This window comes from Podarcis pityusensis (assembly GCF_964106645.2).
Source record: "Podarcis pityusensis genome assembly, chromosome: 15".
Taxonomy (NCBI): Eukaryota; Metazoa; Chordata; class Lepidosauria; order Squamata; family Lacertidae; genus Podarcis; species Podarcis pityusensis.
In genome coordinates, this window is record NC_138040.1 from 24,380,558 (window position 1) to 24,399,645 (window position 19,088).

The 19,088-nt window shown below is 46.5% G+C and overlaps 1 protein-coding gene and 1 long non-coding RNA gene across 7 annotated transcripts in view; one reads left to right on the forward strand and one right to left on the reverse strand.

Annotated features, from left to right (window-relative positions):
- Window positions 1-19,088, reverse strand: part of LOC308464377 — a 532,762-nt gene that overhangs the window by 137,282 nt on the left and 376,392 nt on the right. The gene's annotated exons all lie outside the window — the stretch shown is intronic.
- The window catches only part of NECTIN1 (nectin cell adhesion molecule 1), a 197,376-nt gene that overhangs the window by 98,785 nt on the left and 79,503 nt on the right, over window positions 1-19,088 (forward strand). For 5 of the 6 annotated variants that reach the window (XM_080983553.1, XM_080983554.1, XM_080983557.1 and 2 more), the window contains exons 2-6: window positions 5,244-5,594; window positions 8,738-9,040; window positions 9,811-9,928; window positions 13,896-13,925; window positions 16,481-16,632. In XM_080983553.1, coding sequence (XP_080839679.1) covers window positions 5,244-5,594; window positions 8,738-9,040; window positions 9,811-9,928; window positions 13,896-13,925; window positions 16,481-16,632 — 954 coding nt within the window. The remainder of the gene's footprint in view (window positions 1-5,243; window positions 5,595-8,737; window positions 9,041-9,810; window positions 9,929-13,895; window positions 13,926-16,480; window positions 16,633-19,088) is intronic. The other variant, XM_080983556.1, reaches the window with a different exon arrangement.

A 19,088-nucleotide genomic window follows, 5' to 3' on the forward strand; every position in this document is an offset into this window, starting at 1 on the left:
CTGAGAAGGCAGGGCAAAGAAAGATGGGGGCAAAGGTTTTGTATTGTTTTTGCTGAACCCCACATTTGGGGTCGGCCCTACTGTTAGGTAAAGTGAGGTGGCTGCTTCAGGTGGCAGGTGCCAAGTGGTAGTTCCCGCCTCTCCTCCCGAGACAACCCAGTATGAATATATAAGAGTGCACAAGGTATTCCTCATGAATAAAAACAGAAAAAGAAGGAAGAAATAAAGTACAGTGGTACCTCGGGTTAAGTACTTAATTCGTTCTGGAGGTCCGTAACCTGAAGCATATGTAACCCAAGGTACCACTGTATGAACAAATTCACAGGATCTGCTCCTGCCCCAGTTTTTTGGGTTTGTTGGACCCAAATCGTGGGCCCTACTGGAGTAGGAGGCAGGCAGCATAACACCATAGATTGTGTTTGGTCTACTTGTTGATCTGATTCGAAATGTTCTTTTAAAGCAGAAGGTGGGAAGCCTGTAACCCTCCAGATGTTTTTCAGTTCCACCTCCCATCAGATCCAGCACAGCAAATGGGCAGGAATTCAGTCGTACCTTAGTTGATGAATGCCTTGTGAGTTGAACGTTTTGGCTCCCCAACATCGCAAACCCGGAAGTGAGTGTTCTGGTTTGTGAACTTTCTTTGGAACCCGAATATCTGATGCGGCTTCCAATTGGCTGCAGGAGCTTCCTGCAGCAAAATTGGAAGCCACACCTTTGTTTCTGAACATTTTGGAAGTTGAACGGACTTCTGGAACCGATTCTATTTGACTTCTGTGGTACGACTGTAGTGGAAATTATAGGTAGTCCAACAGCACCTAGAGGGCTACAGGTTCTCTGCTCCTGCTTTGACATCAATTCTGCACATATTCAGGACCTTGACTTGGGGCAGGAGGAGAAATGCACTTTCTGCTCCATCTCAAGCAGCAAAATACATTGGCTCTGGCCTGCTTCTGTGAGCAAGAGCCACTGCCTTCCTCTCCTTGTGTGGAGCAATCATTCCTTTCCAGTACCGTGTTCCCACTCTGATGGCCTCTCTAGTCTTCCTTCCCATGTCCCTCGTGGAAATGACCATAGCTCAGTGATAGATGATCTGCTTCCCACACAGAAGGTCCCAGCTTCAGTCCCCAACATCTCCACGGAGGGCTGGGAATGTTCCTTGTCTGAGTGCAGCAACCAGTCACTGTGCACATTACTGAGCTGGAGAGGCTGAAACTCTGACTCGGAACAAGGCAGATTCTTACATTCCTATTTTAAAGAAGCCTTTCTTGAAAACAATGAGGACTAGAATCTTATTTGATTTTTTAGGGAAGGGCCATGGCTCACTGAGAAAGGAACTGCTTTGTATGGAAAACGCCCCAGGTTCAGTCCCCGAATTTTGCAGGTAGGGCTGGCAATGCCCCCTGCCTGAAACCCTGGAGAACAGCTGCCCGTCATCGAAGGCAATTCTGAGTTAGACAGACCAGTGCTGTGACTCAGGATATAAGGTGGCTCTCCTCTGTTCTAATCACTCTTCATTCTCTTTCATGCTTTGCATGAACCACTGTTCTTTGGCCTCCTCTCCCCAGGCTTCCCATTTCTCGAATGACCCGTTTTTCCAGTTTTCTGCTACACTTTCACCACCCGTCCTCTGCACCACTACCCTGCTCTCTTTTTTTCTTTTTTCTTTTTTGCTTTGAATATAAATACCAGCTATATAATTATTGGAGTGTTCTCTCTAAACACACAGATTAGGGAGAGACACAGCAGCAATTTTGCATGTGTGTGGGGGGTGTATGTGAAGCTGGATTTAAATGTTGCTCATCTTGTAAGATACTTCCCTCTTTCTTGGTGGAAGGGAAAGGTATTACCTGAGATGGAGTACAGACAATGTTTTAAAAAGCTGAGTCAGCCATTGTTGGTCTTCAACGGGAGAAATGAAACATTCCAAGGTCCACAGTTGGAGAATATACATTCACGATGACCGAGGGAAAAGGTTGCAAAATGGTGGCAAGCTTTGGAGTTCTGCAGAAGTCTTTGCCAGGCGACATATTACACCAGATAATCTCACAGGGCGATCTTAGGCCAGTTGCCATCTCTCAGCCTAACCATCCTCGCAGGGTTGTTGTGAGGATGAAAGTGGGAAGGGGAGATCCATGTGTACCACCTTGAGCTCCTTGGAGGAAAAGAGGGGTGGGGGTTGATGTAAATGTGATAAAAGAAAATGAAAGCTGGTTAGAGTGTGGTGCTGATAATGCCAAGGTTGCAGGTTCGATCCTTGTATGGAACACCTGCATGTTCCTGCATTGCAGGGGGTTGGACTAGATGAACCACTGGGTCCCTTCCAACTCTATGATGCAATTATTATTATTATTATTATTATTATTATTATTATTATTTATACCCTGCCCATCTGGTTGGGCTTCCCCAGCCACTCTGGGCTGCTTCGAACAAAATATTAAAATACAGTAATGCATCAAACATTAAAAGCTTCCCTAAACAGGGCTGCCTTCAGATGTCTTCTAAAAGTCTGGTAGTTGTTGTTCTCTGACATCTGGTGGGAGGGCGTTCCACAGGGCGGGTGCCACTACCGAGAAGGCCCTCTGCCTGGTTCCCTGTAACTTGGCTTCTTGCAGTGAGGGAACCACCAGAAGGCCCTCGGCGCTGGACCTCAGTGTCCGGGTAGAACGAAGGGGGTGGAGACACTCCTTCAGATATACTGGACCAAGGCCGTTTAGGGCTTTAATCCTATGATGGGGAACCCAATGCTCCCCAGAGGTTGTTGGATTCCAACTCCTAGTGAACCTAATGGTTAGGGGGTCATGGGGGTTGTAGTCCAGCAACACTGAAGGACCACAAGTTCTCCACCTCTGTGTGGTGCAAGGAGAGGGCTATTGTGGCTGCTAGCCATGATGATTTGGCTCTGCCTTCACGGTCGGAGGCAGCAGGGCTTCTGAATGCCAGTTGCTGGGAAGCACAGGAGGGGAAAGGGCTCTTGTGCTCAAATCCTGCACACAGGCTTCCCACAGGCACCTGGTTCACAACTGTGAGAAAAGGAGGCTAGACTAGATGTCTTGTTGGCCTAATCCAGCTGGTTCTTCTGAACATAACATAGATAAGGCCAACCTAAATGAAAAAACTACAAGGCAGCAAGCCAGCTCTTGTAGCCATGAGGCCAGCTTGTTGACTTGCTCCTCTTCAAGTTGGAGAGCAAATATCTGCTAGGGGGCTGCCAAACATCTTGCTTGCACCCCAAGGATTAAGAAGTCACAGTCGCTCCCCATTTTTGAAAGCATGAAGCCCAGCTGTTAGCCAGATCTGTCTTCATGCCTTAAGCAAAGCACGCAGGCAGAGAGAAGAAACAACGAGAAACACAGCAGTCTTTATTTTTATTCCCAAAGACAGAGGTTAATTTTGGATTCAGGGAAAGGGTTTAATCATGTTGTATCACTAGTGGCTGGAGAGAATGTAACTCTTAAAAATGCAAACCTGATGCTCCCCTTTCAGTAGAGGAGTCCATGAATAAGGAACGCACACCCGCTTCCAAAATGCTATGTGCATGTGTAATTAATTGGTTAATTGACTATAAATCATGTAGTTAGTCAAAGTTTGGTTGCAATCATCAACACTAGAAAGCAAGGCCTGTCAAACACAGTGAGACTTTGGATAGCATGATCTCCCCCCCCCTCCACCAGTGGGTGACAACCTCCCTATATATCTACATCTCTGTCTGCGGAGACCTAGATAGATATTCTATATGCTGTATAAATTATGCAAATCAAACGCATTTGCATGATTTCCCCCACAAACACACACACATATTTTGCATGATTCACTCTGCAATATTTGCTACCTTGCGTCATTCATTCTGCCGTCCTGCTAGTCGCAGGGAGGGGCACAGAGCTGCATAGGGCACTGAATCTCTAACCCCCTGAACCCTGGGAATCTTCCAAGATCTGCCAGGCACTGCAGATGTACACACAAACATGCACTTATCCTTGCAGCCTTAAGAGCCAGGAAAAGGTAGAAACACAGCCATCAGAATTAGCAGCCATTGATAGCCTTGTCCTCCATTAATTTGTCTCATCCTCTTTTAAAGCCATCGATATTTTAAAGCGGTCTGTTGTAAAGATGGCATTCCATGTGTGCTCATTCCTCACAATCTCTTGCCACTCAATGCAGGGGGGGGGGATTCACATCTGCATACCCCCTCGCTGCCTTTCTCATCACCATTTTTCAACTCCCATAGCCCAACACCTGAAGCCGTGCAGTGATGTGGCTGAAAGGTGAGAAGACACTGGAGTCCTGGCAGCAGTATCAGAGCTGGGGTGGCTCAGTTACACATGCCAGCTGCCACTTAACACTGCATTCAATACGCTCTAAACATACATGTGTGGACCAGCTCATATAGATATGTTTATGCCAGGCTGGTAGAGTCACCCATCTGGTCTAGAAAGGGTGGGAAACCTCAACCCTCAAAGCCAATTGCCATCCTCCAAGCCTCTGTCTCTGGCATTTGGGACTTTCCTTGCAACACAAACCCAAGGCCACACCCCTCACACACACACCCTGCTTTGCACCCCCCTTGGGTCTTAGCTGGGCTGTGTCCTTCAACTCTGGCAATGCCTCTTACATGTCTGGATGGAGGATATGGGAGTGTGTGTCGTCTAATGTATAAAGATGAAAATTGCATTTGTGGCACTGCCCACCTTTTCCTGTCCCCACCCACCAGTGGCATGTGGCCCTCTGAAGGTTGCCTAGAACGGAACATGGCCCTTCAGCCAAAAGCAGTTTCCCGTCCCCTTGAAGTATGGCCACTCGGTGGCCTTAGCCATCTCTTCCAGGCAAGCAAGCAGGGCAATTTGACAGACGTTTCCTGTCTCCCATTTTTAGGCGCAGGTGAGCAGCACGGTTTTATGTACCACCGGCCAGGCAAATCTGAAGGCGGAACATAGTGGGACTATTTGCATGGCTTTCCTCTCCTCCAGCCAGCTCCGTCGCAGGCTCAGGAAACTCAAATGCACTTGTTTAACTGTTGGGAAGGGGAAATTATGTCCCGTAGTCAATTTCTCTCTCTCTGTCTCCAATTTATCTGTGGAGCTGTGAGCCATATTTAGCTGGGCTTGCGCGAACCTGCTGCTTCCAAGCTACAAGCAGAGAGAATTAATTGGGACAAACGGTGCGCTGGAATCCCAGCAACAAGGACCATTTCTTATCACTCTGCAACTGACTCCTCTTCCCCCGCCTCCCTTCTGCTCTCATTGCAGGCCTCTGGGCTCAGATGGTGCTTGTCAACGACACGGTCTCCGGGTACATTGGGACTGACGTGAACCTGCACTGCACCTTGACCAACCCCAGCCTCGGCATGAAGATCACCCAGGTCACCTGGCAGAAGGTCACCAATGGCTCCAAGCAGAACGTGGCCATCTCCAACCCCGTCATGGGCATTTCCATCCTGCCCCCGTACAATGACCGGATGGTCTTTCGAAACTCCTCCACCAGGGATGGGACCATCCAGCTGTCACGCCTCAAGCTGGAGGATGAAGGCGTTTACATCTGCGAGTTTGCAACATTTCCCGATGGCAATCGGGAGAATCAGCTCAACCTCACTGTGTTGGGTAAGTCGGCTTTGCTGCCTTCCAAACAACTAGTGGTCCTTCTGCCCTGCTGTCTGAGCAAACAGCATCTCAGGTTTTACATACTGGTCCCGTAACACTAATGGCTTGAGTAGGAGCAGAGGTTTGGGAGCCAGGCTCCCTAGTGAGCTTGAGAGGGAAAGCCTAGTCTATTTCTCCCACCTCTCCTCTCCTTCCTTTCATAGGGTGGTGGGGTTACGGTCATCATCCGGCCGCCATTGCTGAGTGACAGCAGAGGAAGCAGCGGCAAGGACTACCCTTGATCACCTGGGTGCAGAACTTCAATACCCCACTCTCTGCAGAATCCCAGCCCAAGTCCTTAGGAAATGCTTGTTCTCTTTCCTAGTCTGCTAAGGTAAAATGAGAAGGCAAATTTTACAACATTTGCCCTCACCTTATTTTTGGAGAGAACTTGGAGGTCCTTCAAAATGGAGCAGAACCATTCTCCAATTCGGAGTGAGGGCAAGAGCTATTTATCTCTCCCTCTGATGTGGCTTCATATTGTCATCCCATAGCCACATCTGATTGGTTAGGTAGTGCCGTGATTTTACCGCACTGCCTATATCATCCCTTATTGGTTGAATTGTGTATTTAGCAAGAAGAAAACTCCTTTTGGATAGAGACAGATAGATAGATGATAGATAGATAGATAGATGATAGATAGATAGACAGATGATAGACAAAAAGTTCTACTGAAACAGCACCTGTAGAATATAGGGAATAAATTGAGAAATTATATGAAAAAGGCTAGTTTTGCAAGACCTCGTTTGGGGACCTTTGAAAATGTTGCTTTTTTGCATGAAAACTGTTGATCTTCAAAACTTTGGCTCAGCCTTTATCATAGAAGATTCTGAGTATCATATTCTGCATTTACCCAGAGTCCTGCTTTGTTCTCAGTTTAAAGCAAAAGTGAAGACTCTTTGGTCCTCCAGTTAGACTACACCTCCCATCATCCCTGACCATTGTCATGTGGGCTTGGTGCTGATAGGAGCTGAAGTACAAAATCACCTGGGGCGGGGCACAGGTTGCTCATTCCTGTGCTGATGAGTTAATTTTTCCTCATCCGCACCAGCAAGCATATGCTCAGAAGCTAAGGCATGCTCTCCCTCTTGCATTTCCCTGAGGACCCATTCCACTGGGACAGTCCCATGCATCAGCTTGAAATGAAATCTCCTAACCTTGTACCCACAGCAGCGAGTGATACATGGCAAGCCCCCCCTGCAGCTTCCTTGAACATTTCTCTCTCCCTCTGTTGCAAACTGCCTTCAGTCCCCTTCCACTGGAACAGCATCCTTGAAGCAGCAAGAACAAACTATTAGATTCTGGACTGATGCAGGGCACGGGGGGGGGGGGGAGTGGTTCTGTGCCCAGATACCAAATGTCCTGTGGGATTCCATTCTGTGTTCTCCTTCCTGGTGATGATTGCCTGTGTGATGAGAATGACGATGCCATCAGTGTGTAAAGGATGCATTTTAGAGTTGCATCCTTGGCGTAGACAGGTTGCTGTCTCGCTTATTCCACTGTATTATCTTGGATAAGGATTGGTTGTAGTGACCTGTTTCCCAAGGGTGTGGCAAAGCTTTGAAAATGATGCTCCTTTGGGAGCCTTTCCCTTTGATGTCCCAAAATGGATTTCAGAAGGAAGTTGGGAAGCATCGGCTTCGGCTTCCTTTGTGTCTGAGGTTTTTTTTGGAGAGGATGTGGCTTGGGATTCAAGCCTTGCCACTGAGTCTTTCTCTCTCCCCTCCTGCTTCTGTGCATTTCATTCAGAGCAAGAAGTTTCCATTATCAAAGCTCCAAATGTCTTATGCAGGCATAGGCAAACTCTGGCCCTCCAGATGTTTGGGACTACAATTCCCATCATCCCTGACCACTGGTCCTGTTAGCTAGGGATTATGGGAATTGCAGTCCCAAACTTCTGGAGGGCCGGAGTTTGACTATGCCTGGTCTTATGCATGGCTGAAGGTGCAATGGGTAGTTGTCATATTACCAATTTACTGATTAAAGGAGATAAGATATCTTTATTCTTTGCAATCATCCGTATCATTCTCTTGGCCACCATTAGAATCCATTTTTGTTATCCTGTTGTTAACTTCCATACAATAGGCATATAGTTCAGAAGAATATTCTCCACTGAAAGTTTTAGCATTTTCAGTACAGCCATACTTATACAGTCCAGCACGAAGCTTAGGAAGGCATAGACTTTGTTTGGCTAAATATGATAACATTTAGGATGAGTTTCTACAGAATGTAGTAGGCTATTAATATCTACATATGTATTAGGATAATAGCATCAAAAATATTCATGTAATAATGTATGGGAGTATACAGTCAAACCTCCGCTCCCAAACGCCTCCATTTTGGAATGTTTCCAGCACACTGGAGATCTTTCATTAAAATATTTTCACATTGCTGCATTTGTGTTCAAACCTATAAGGGACTAGAAACTTGCTTTTTTTTTTTTTTAGTGAAGCAACAGGTGAAACAATAAAAGTTGGCAAAATTGTGCATGGCATGGGGAAAGTGGACAAATAAAGATTTTTCTCCCTGTCTCTTAACTCTAGAATTCATGGGACATCCCATAAAACTGAGCATTGGAAGATTCAGGGCAGATAAAAGAAAGGATGTTTTTGTGCAGGACATGGTAGGAATGGCCATCAGCTGGCTACAAGCCACGATGGATATACTCTGCAGTAACACTTCTGAATAGCAGTTGGTGGAAACTGCAGGAGGTCAGAGGGCTCTTATGTTTGGGTTCTGCATGAGAGTTTCCTGCAGGCCACTGTGAAATCAGGATGCCAAACTAGACGGCCCATTGGCCTGATCCAGTAGTCTCTTCTTACATTCTTACGAAAGATGGAATTCTGATAAATATTGACACTGCAATAGAGCACAACGCTTGTGTTCAGTGTCCACAGAATGGTGTTTGGTGTTTGTGTTTTGCAGAAGGCCAGGGAAGCTAGTGTATTCTGATGAATCAGCGAAGCCACTTTGATTTCGAACCCCTTGTATGTCTCAGCAGGAGATTAACCCCAAGGGCTGACCAAACAGCTCACAGCACGCGCTAGTAACCTCAAAGACTCTCCCCTCTTGTCTAACCTTCTCGCCTCCTGCCTTCTCCTCAGCCAAACCGACAAACCGGATGCAGGCCACCACAAGCCTGCTCATTGCCAAGGCCGGCATGACGGAGAAGATTGTGGTCGCCACCTGCACCTCCTCCAACGGGAAGCCCCCCAGCACCGTGTCCTGGGAAACCAAGCTGAAAGGGGTGGCGGAATACCAAGAGATCCGCAACCCCAACGGCACCTTCACCGTGGTCAGCCAGTACCGCCTCTTGCCCAGCCGGGAGGCCCATCGGCAGCAACTGACATGCGTGGTCAACTACCAGCTGGATCGCTTCACTGACAGCATGACCCTCAACGTGCTGTGTAAGTGAGAGAGGCAGGGAGGCCGGCCTGGGCGAGAGGTTCCTGCATTGCAGAGGGTTGGACTAGATGACTCTCGCGGTCCCTTCCAGCTCTATAAATCTGAGATGCTGTTGTTCGTTCTTCAGCAGCGGAGCTGGTATCTTGAAGAGGCTTGTGGCCCCTGAGACTTTCGACTTTCCCTGGGCAGAACAGGGGTGGATTTGGGTGTGGGGGAGCAGCTGTAGGGCATTTTCTTTTTAAAAGTCAGGGTTCCTCTGTGAGAATGAATGAGTGAAGGTGTAACAGTACCCCTGAACATGTGGAGAGGGTTTTTCTCCCACCCCGGGTTACCATCTATAATGCAAAGAAAAATCCAAATCTTATTTGTTTATTGTAGTCATGGCCAACCATATCTCCCAAGGAGTTCTCCCCCTCTTTCATTTAATCCCTACAACAACCCTGTGGGGTAGGCTAGGCTGAGAGGCAGTGACTGGCCCTAGGTCAGGGCCAAGGGGAGATTTGAACCCTAGTCTCCCAAATCCTAGTCCAACACCTTAACCACTGCACCGCACTAGATCTGCAGCATGCCCCAGAGCTGAGCTATGAGACAAAGGTGAGCCAGAGTGAATTTTAATGGCCTTTTGTTCCCCTCCCTCGTCCACATCTTTGTACCTCTCTTTTCACCCCTCTCTCCTTTCTTCTCTTCCACTCTCCCTTCCTCTCCTCTCTCACCTGCCTGCCCTTCACAACTCCCTCCCGTTCTGCTGTTGTTCCTGTTCCTTTCCTCACAGACGAGCCCGAAGTGAGGATCGATGGCTTTGATGGCAACTGGTACCTCAACCGGAAAGATGTGAAGCTGACATGTATCTCTGATGCCAACCCTCCTGCCACCTCATACCAGTGGAAGCTGTAAGTAGCCGCCTACAGGGTCCCTTTGACTTGACTTCCCTCTAACTCCAAATGCAGAGTGATCCTCGATTGGGCAGGAGGGAGACTTCTTTCTGCTGAGAGCGTCACACCTTTGCTCCCAAATCCTACAGAACTGGTGGGATGGTCAATGTGGAACTAGGCAGTACCACTCCAGGTTTTTCAGATTACATGAATGTGTTTTGTGTGTGACGTATATATCTCCTATACTGGCCAAATGCCTGACATGTAGAAAGCTGTCATATCAAGAAAAAGGCAAATTAGCATAGCCTTCTCCCTGAAGTGCTGCTTTACTTTGTGTAAGCATTTTTTTTTTTAATTCATTCATTCATTTATATTCCTTCATGTGAGTCCCCATGCTGACAATACCCCCCTGAGTGCCTTGCACATAGAAAGCTAGCATATCAAGGAGGTGGCAGTCTAGCTTAGCCTTCTCCCTGATGTGCTGCTTTACTCCTTGCAAGCATTTCATTTCATTCAATCAATCATTCCTTCATTCATATCCCGTCATGTCAGTCCCCATGACCAGTCTGAATTAAAGCAGCCCAAACGCCTCAGAGAAATCCAGGCGTGGCTGTAACGGGCCATGACGATTTGACCTGTGCTAAGTCACCCCTTCCAAAATCACAACAAAAATGACATTAAACCCTTGTGGCCACAGGAAAACCCACCTGAACACACCAGATTTCAAGCAGCAACTGCATATATGCCATATGAGTGGACAGAAAGTAGATCAGGACCTACCATTCAACCACTGGATTATTTGTTGCAGATTGACACACATTCCTGACTCAAAATCACTTAACAATAGCAATGAGAGACAACAGAGCACACACACCCCCAAAAAAAGATTGTGAGAATCTCTGTTTCAGTAGCTCTGATGCAGATGTGTGCTTGCAGAAGCAAGTCACCCCACCCCAGTCACTGCGTCTGCTCTCAGACGCTGTTATCCAGCTGGGTTTGGTTGGTGTCCCCCAAAGTTCTAGTAATATGGTACATCCCACAAGCCTGTCCATGTGACATCCTCAGGTGCCCCTGGCTCCCCCGGCACTCTCCGCTTTATGTAATGCTCCTTCATCTTTTGTTCTGTAATGAAGGCTCTGCTGAGGAGGTCAGTTTCCACCTAGATGAGCATCCCTGACTGGGCATATGTGGAGAGGAAAAGGCTGCTCTGTGTGTGTGTGTGTGTGTGTGTGTGTGTGTGTGTGTGTTATAGGCAAGGCAGATTTGATCAGCAGCCGGGTGACTCACAAGCCTGATCACCTGGGATGACCCAGATGGAGCCAGGCAGGCGAGTAGATGGCCTAGTTCTCACAAACAGCAGAGGAGGAGGTAATCCTGTGTCTGGACTGTACAGATTCTAGCTGCAGCTTGCAGGACTCCTCTGGCTCCTCCATTAAAAAAAAAAAAAGGAAAATCCACCATATATAAAAAGCTAGCATGCCAGAGGAGAAGGGCTACGGCCTAGCCTTCTCCCTGACATACCAAATTTCCATGTGCAGGGGTTGTTTTTTTGCTTGTTTGCTTCTTGTTTAAATGCAGTCATATGACCTCCATGTGCAGTCGGAAGTGGGTACAGTCTAGGGCTGGGTCAGAAGGCAGATCAAGATCAACTTGTAGTAGAGATCTACTGACTTGCAGTAGATTAGCAAGGATTTCCTGACCCACTGTTTTCCAGTTGGCTAAAAACCATTTCCACCACCCTCAGTGAGGCAGCTGAAAACAACAGTCAGAGGAAAACCAGGAGTGGATTTTTGGTTTGGAAGGACTGGTACTGATCATGCATTTCTGGACTGTGCATCTGCACCAGAGACAACTCACAGCCTGTGTCCACCTGCTTGAGCCATTGTTTTACACCTAACTCCAATTGGTGGACCTTGGGGGTTCCAGTAAAAAAAATAGCCTGCTGACCCCTACTAGCCTAGGCATAGGTTGGCCACCATCTGTTGCAAAGGAACTCTCTTAAAAGCTCAGATTGACATTCAGGTGCCGTTTCCCTCTTGGCCCCTACCACAAATTTATTTAGGGTATTTTTTAGTTATTTCATAGGATTTATATACCAGTTGATTGTAGGGAAAAAACTCAAAGTGGTTTACAAAAAAGATGAAACAGTAAAATCGTTGCTAAAAAAATTACAACCATAATTTAGTTAAAGTTAAGACCATAATAGAATATAATAGAATAATAGAATAGAATAGAATAATAGAATAGACTCAATACCCAAGGGGTATTTGAAGGGGAAAAGACAGTGACCACCAACCAATGGGGTTCTCCTCCACTCCCCCAAAAAACTAGACTGCCTCCTGCAGCCTGTGTTATTGCTGTCATTTTGAAGGGGTGAGTTTTGGCCCAGACTTGCAAATACTTTCCACCTGTGTGTTAAGTACAGCTGTGCTGGAGTGCAGAAGAAGCTGCTTTCCACTCACCCACCCAATTGGCATGTGTTTCTCTTTGCTCAGGAAAGGGTTCATCACTTATCCCTGTGGTCATCCTGGTCTTATGGGCTCCCTTAAAAAGCATTTTTGATCGACAGAGCCTAGAGGAACCACTGCCTTGACTAATAAGCAATGCTGCTAGTTCTTCCCCTTCCAGGTTCCATTTTTTCAGTGGAATGGATTCAACCTCTTTCAGAGTTCCTTTTTTTTTTTTTTTTTTTTTTTTTTTGCTGAATAAAATAAAAGATCAAGGCATGGACCAAAGCCACTGGGAAGAGAGAAGGATCAGTGCAGTTAGAATGAGAGAGAGCGAGAGAGAAATTGCTAAAATGAGACAAAGAAAATCCTGATAGTATGGCAATCGGTGTAGACCCCTGAGCAAAGCTGTTATAAATGCAGGCAGGGTCTCGCTTTCTGCGCTAACTGCAATTCCCCAGTCAAGCACAGGGGAAGTCCCCAAAAAAGCGCATGGCAGTAGTCAAAGCTCAAAGTAGCCAGTGCATGAACTAATGTAAAATACTGTATTTTTCGCTCTATAGGATGCACCGGACGATAAGACGCACCTAGTTTGGGGGGGGAGGAAACAAGAAGAAAAAAATTCTGAACCCCAGAAGCCAGAACAGCAAGAGGGATCTGGCTTCTGGGATAGCCTCTTGCTGTTCTGGCTTCAGGGACAGCCTGTGAAGCCTCCACAGGGCAGCGGAGTGCCTTCACCCCGCTGCCCGGCGGAGGCTTTGCGCCGCTTACCCCAAGCTAGAACGGCGAGACAGAGTGCTGCACAGCGCTCCGTCTCCCTGTTCTGGCTTTGGGCTTAGCCGCACAGCCTTCATTCGCTCCATAAGATGCACACACATTTTCCCTTACTTTTTGGAAGGGAAAAAGTGAGTCCTATAGAGCAGTGTTCCCCAACCTTGGGCCTCCAGCTGTTTTTGGACTACAACTCCCATCATCCCTTGCTAGCAAGACCAGTGGTCAAGGATGATGGGAATTGTAGTCCAAAAACAGCTGGAGGCCCAAGGTTGGGGAACACTGCTATAGAGCGAAAAATACGGTAGTTCTGAATATTAAGTGATGGAGGAGAGGTGGCTCCAGCGCAGGAACAGAAGTGAGAGAAAGAGAGATTAAATATATTAGAGTTGGGAGCAGGGAGGGTGAAGGACTGTGAGACAGGCTTAGAAAGCGGGGGAAATATAGGTGTGATGGGAAACGGGGAGGGGTGAATGTCCCACAAGTGTGAATAGCTGTGAGGCATCTTCAAGGGGTGAACCTGAGAACATTCTGCTCATGGAAGATGGTGCATTGCTTGGCTACAAATTCATTTATAAGCCAGCATGGGTACTATCCCAATATGGAGATGTTAAAACTGGCAGCCAAATGGTAGAAAGTATAAGTCATGGGGGTAGGGGAAAGGTTTTGTGGCCAAAATAGGGGTGGGGTGGGCTAACTCCCTCTTTTCTCATTTGCAGAGTAATAATAATCAAAGCTTTACCAAAGTGTTCCTTTTTTTCTTTCAGGGTTCCATTGCCTAACGTAGGTAGGAATAGGTGAGCAGGCCATCACATTTCCTATGGACTAGTAACTTGTGGGCTTCTTTGCACAACTGATGCTGGGCATCTTCTGCCCTTTAGCCATTCAGAATTTGACTCTGATCTTCCCTTTCGCTCTGCACAGAAGTGCGCCCTCATCTTTCAAGAGTTGCACAACACACTTGATGGATAAGGCTGTCATGGCTTGGCTTGGGTTATAAACGCCTCTGTCATCTCTGGATCTTTAACTATATAGAGCTTTGCTTTTATGCATGCTAACGTAGTCATAGACAAAATTCTAACCTTTCCTGTTTATATACTACTTGCGGATTGTTGTTAGAGCTTCGGAGGGGAAGGCGAGGATAGGAGAATTTCCTGTATTGTCAATAGGAATTTGCATTCTACTAAATTGCTCCATTGGTCCAAGGCTGCCTACTCTGACTGGCAGTGGTTCTTGCAGGTCTTGGGCAGAGAGAGGTGTTTGCCACCACCAGCTACCTGGGATTTTTCTGGGGCTGAACCTGGGTCCTTAGACACGCAAAACATGCAAAACATGCCACTGAGCTTTTGGGTGATCCAATTACTTTAGCTAAAGTAATTGCTTCACCTTGTACCGGTAATTAAAAATGAGCAAGCTGCATTATTCTTTCCCTGCATGTATACATGCAGTTATGGTTATGTTTGTTTGTTCCACGACTTTCCAAAACAGTTTGGGATTAATTCATCAATGAGTTGCTGGCATTTGATTCCAGGATAACATTGTGGGGAAACAACAAGAACAACAACAACAACAACAATTCAGTCACCTTCTCTCAAACCATGTGCAATAAAAACAATTAAAAACAACATAGAAAGCAATAGCAGATAAATTTTAAAACAATACAAAATGGACACCCTTGGCAAAGACCCATTCACCCAGCTGAGAAAACCCATCAGAACAAAAATGGCTTCAGTTGTTTCTGGAAAATGCAGAGAGTGGCCGCCTGTCGTATGTTGACAGGGATGCCGTTCCACAGAACAGGAGCAAAGGAACTAAAAGCCTTGCTCTGAGTTGCCATGTTTTATTGCTTGATAGGTTGGGGGAAAACCCATCAGGGTAGAGATAAGACTGATTTTGCTAGCATGGAAGTCAGGCAAATTGAAAATATTGCTACAGGGTTAAGAAATTGCCACCAGTTGCCAAATTCAGCATCTCAGTTTTTGTTTTTGTTTTTAAATAAATCCAAGTTTCCAGCCCCTGGAAACTTTGGAGGTAGATCTAAAAGAGTGTGGCCAGCATTTCCCACTGACGGGACAAGGCATCAGTTTCCAACTGGTGGGGCTTTAGCACCAACTTAGCTCTAAAACCCAGTCTAGCAAAAGCAGAATAAATTATGCAATGAGCACTGTTATAATCTGCATAATTTATTGATGTTGCATACTTTGCAGAATTCAAGCTATTTCCCTGAGATCCCCTCCTCCAAACACACCACCCAGCTCTCTTCTGAGATGTCCATGGCTTGGGAAAAGGCGTCGGGTGGAATATTTAGTGACACAGCATCTTTTTTTAACACAAAGAATGTCCCGGATTTGATCCCCAGCACCTCCAGTTAAACGAATAAATCATCACAATAATTTCTTAAAACTATTGTAAAAGTACAAAGAAGAAAAAAACAGACAGATGGTAAATCTGTCCTATAAAATGATCCACGGTGCCTTGACATAAATTGTCTCCTGACTCAAAGCTTCATTTGACAGGATTGTAGGTGGCCAAACTGGGAAAGACCTCTCTCTCTCTCTCTCTCTCTCTCTTTCAGCACAGGAAACCTTATTGAGAGTCAGAACATTGTCTGATGGGCGGGATATTATTATTATTATTATTATTATTATTATTATTATTAGTCCATCTAACTCAGTGTTGTCTCCAGGGTTCCAAGTTCTGCAGATCTTACCCCATGCCCCTATTGCTCCCAAAATCAAAACCCTGTTTGAAGATGGGGAGGGAGGGGTGGAGGCACAATTGTAAATTCATCTTTCATTTTTATCCCACCCTTCAAGGAACTCATGGTGATATAGATAGTTCCCTGTCACCAAGTTTATCCTCACAACAACCCTGGTAGATAGACTAGGCCAAGAAAGGATGGCTAACCCAAGGTCATTCTCTGAGCTTTGTGGCTCAAACCCTGCAGCTACTTGGTTGTCATTCCACTACACTGACCACAACCTGCTGCCATTACATCTAAGCCCTTTTCAGGTATTATCCCACACACACACACACACACACACACACACACACACACACGTGAGGGGCAGTCAGTGAACACGAACTCACTCACTCCATGCAGTGGGCCTTATTGTATAAGGGCAGTTTTACATACCCTAAAGCAGAGAAGGTGTTGGATTTGGAAGGTAGTAGGCAATGAAGGTTTTGGCAAGAAAATTGGGTTGTAGAACAGATGGACTTGAACCTCTACTAGGTGGGCTCAGACAGATGGGCTTGGATAGTCCTATAATAGCTCCAGGGAATTAGCCAGGATTCACTGGCTACAGGAAAGAACTTTCTCCCTAACCGTTTGGCCTTCCTTTTGCGACAGACTGAACGGATCTCTTCCCGACAACGTGGAGGTTCAGAACAGCACGTTGTTCTTCAAGGGGCCCGTCACCTACAGCCTGGCAGGGACGTACGTCTGTGAGGCCACCAACACCATTGGGACGCGGTCTGGCCAGGTGGAAGTTAACGTGACAGGTAGGAACCCCTTGCCGGAAAGGCAGCCCCTGTTTGCTCAAAGCGCCCGCGTTGTGGGAGGGAAGTGTAAGCAAGTCACACACCGTTATTTTCCCCCTGCCTCGCTGTCACTTGACAGATCTCCCACCTCCCACCCTTTCCTCTCAGGGCAGAACCAAGCTGGCGGGGGATCCCTGATGCTTCTTTCGCCGTGCTCAAAGAAGTGCGTCCCAAAGGAAAGCTGTCTTGCTGGAATCACTTGTTTCATCTCCTCTCTTTGCGCCTTCCCCTCCTTTTGTTCGCTGGTACTTTGTTCCCCCTTGTTTTCCTTTCTACGTCTGGTTCAAACAAAGCACGAGAGCATCAGAGCTGTGCTCTAAAGTGAAAGAGGCACAAAAGGAGATGTCACAAAGGGGTGGCAAAAAAAGAAATGTGTCCCACTGAGGTTGCACTTATTTGCAAAGTACTAAGGAACAGAGGGCATCCGCTATAGAAATTCTCTTGTTTGGTCTTGGTAGGTTTGTTTTGGGGTTATTGGCGTGTGTGTGGATTTTTTCATTTTATTTTTAAGTTCTGAGCAAATTGTCTGTCCATGTCCCTACCCAGCCCATTTTCTACTGTGTGACTTGTCTGCACTGTTTTTAAGGAGTATTGATCAAACAAGGTCCATGACGAGAAATCATAGAGATGAACCACTCCTCTAAGCTTCAGAAGGAAGTGGTGAGACTGACAGGTGAGGCATTGAGGAAGTGATGTCATATGACAATGTGAGAAGTTATGAGAGGAGGGGGGAATGCCGCAGAATAAGGGAAGGTGTTGGGTTGGCCCAGAGGAAATGATGTCTGTTCTTGTTGGTACTGCAAGGAGAGGAAATGACGTCACACAGGAATAATCAACCAATGGCAGTATCTGCACCATAAAGGAATAGCTGGGTGATTGGAGAGTAAAGAAACACCATCCATTTCCAATGTCCTTCTGTTTGGTGGCAGAACAGGCTTTCAAAGGGTGAACAGAACAGTGTGGTTTCCCATCTCCAAAAAATCCTGAAGTTTATCCAGATTCCAGGCTTTCCTTTTGCTTCCCAGGCAGTCTGGCTCATAATGATAAGCTATTTTTATTATTATTATTTTAAAAGACTATATTGTAAGACACATAGAGATATTTTTTGTTGGTTTTGAAGCCTCTAGCCTTGATTGGCTGAACTGCCCTGATGTCACAGAGTAAGAAGAAGGCTACCAGGTTGTAGTTTATTGAGCTTCCGAAATGGGCAGGCCAAGGCTATAGACAGGGCTTTTTTCAGCCGGAACTCGCTGAAACTCACTTCCAGCACCTCTCAGGTGGGCGCCATTGCTATTATAAGAGAACAAGGGAGGCATTCATGGTGAGCTCCGGCATCTCTTTTTCTAGAGAAATAGCACTGCCTATCGAACAGAAGAATTAGAGTCTTAGGAAAGGAAGGCCAGCCTGAGATGTTGAAGTTGGCCAAGAGTTGCAAGAGGGGGTTGTCCAAAAGAAGTGAGAGAAAAAGGAGGTGGGGGTAGAAAGTAAACCTGAGGGGACAAGGAACAGAGAGTAGAAAGTAGTTCACAGCCAGGTGTTTGAAAATTGAGGAAGGCTGGACTTCACCTCTTGTTTTGAAATAGCCATGTTCAGTTTGCAGCAACAGGTCACTGAGCAGATTGGTCAACCCATAGTCTCTGGTTTCCAATGGTCTTTGAATCTTATCAACGCCAGGGTGCTCAGCAATAAGGGCAAATACAAATTCTTCCAAGAAGAAGCTCCCCATTTGACATCCGTCCAAGACAAGTATGGCCGTTTTGCAGAGGCTGCACTGGGGAACTCTCTACTGATGGGCCCATGGGGCTTCTGTGAGATGGGGGATGTGGTGGGTGAGGAGAGAGAAGGCTGCTTTATTCCCCAGCAGAAATGACACAGAGCTTGCTTGACAATATGCCAAAAGCTTCTGGGCTGATGGCATGGGTGTAGCCAAGATTTTTGTTAGCAAATCAGCAAGAAGATGTTTCCTGGGGTTAGGGGAAAATTTAAGGTGGACTAGGCATCTGGGGTCAGCTCTGACAAATCCTTCCATGTAACATAAGCAAGGTTTTGGAGTCTCTCTCTGTTGATTTTTTTAAAGTTTAGACCAGTCTTAGCCAACCTAGTGGCCTCCACATTTCCTTAGACTACAGCTTCCATCGTCCCTGGCCAATTGGGCATTCTGGTTGAGGCTGATGGGAGTTGTAATCCAAAGCTTCAGGTTGGGGAAGGGCATTTTGTTTTGCTTTTCAAAGACAAGGGAGACTGTGATACAGGTTTGCAAAACGCAGAATGAATTTGCTGGGGATGGGGAGAATTATTATGCATTTATCATAACACTAGGCTATTGAGGTGGACCAAGGAAGCAGCTGGGCAGTGGGCATTCTGTGTGGCGTAGGAAGTGAAAGCGCCAGGCTAGAACATGTGAGGCAGCAGTTCAG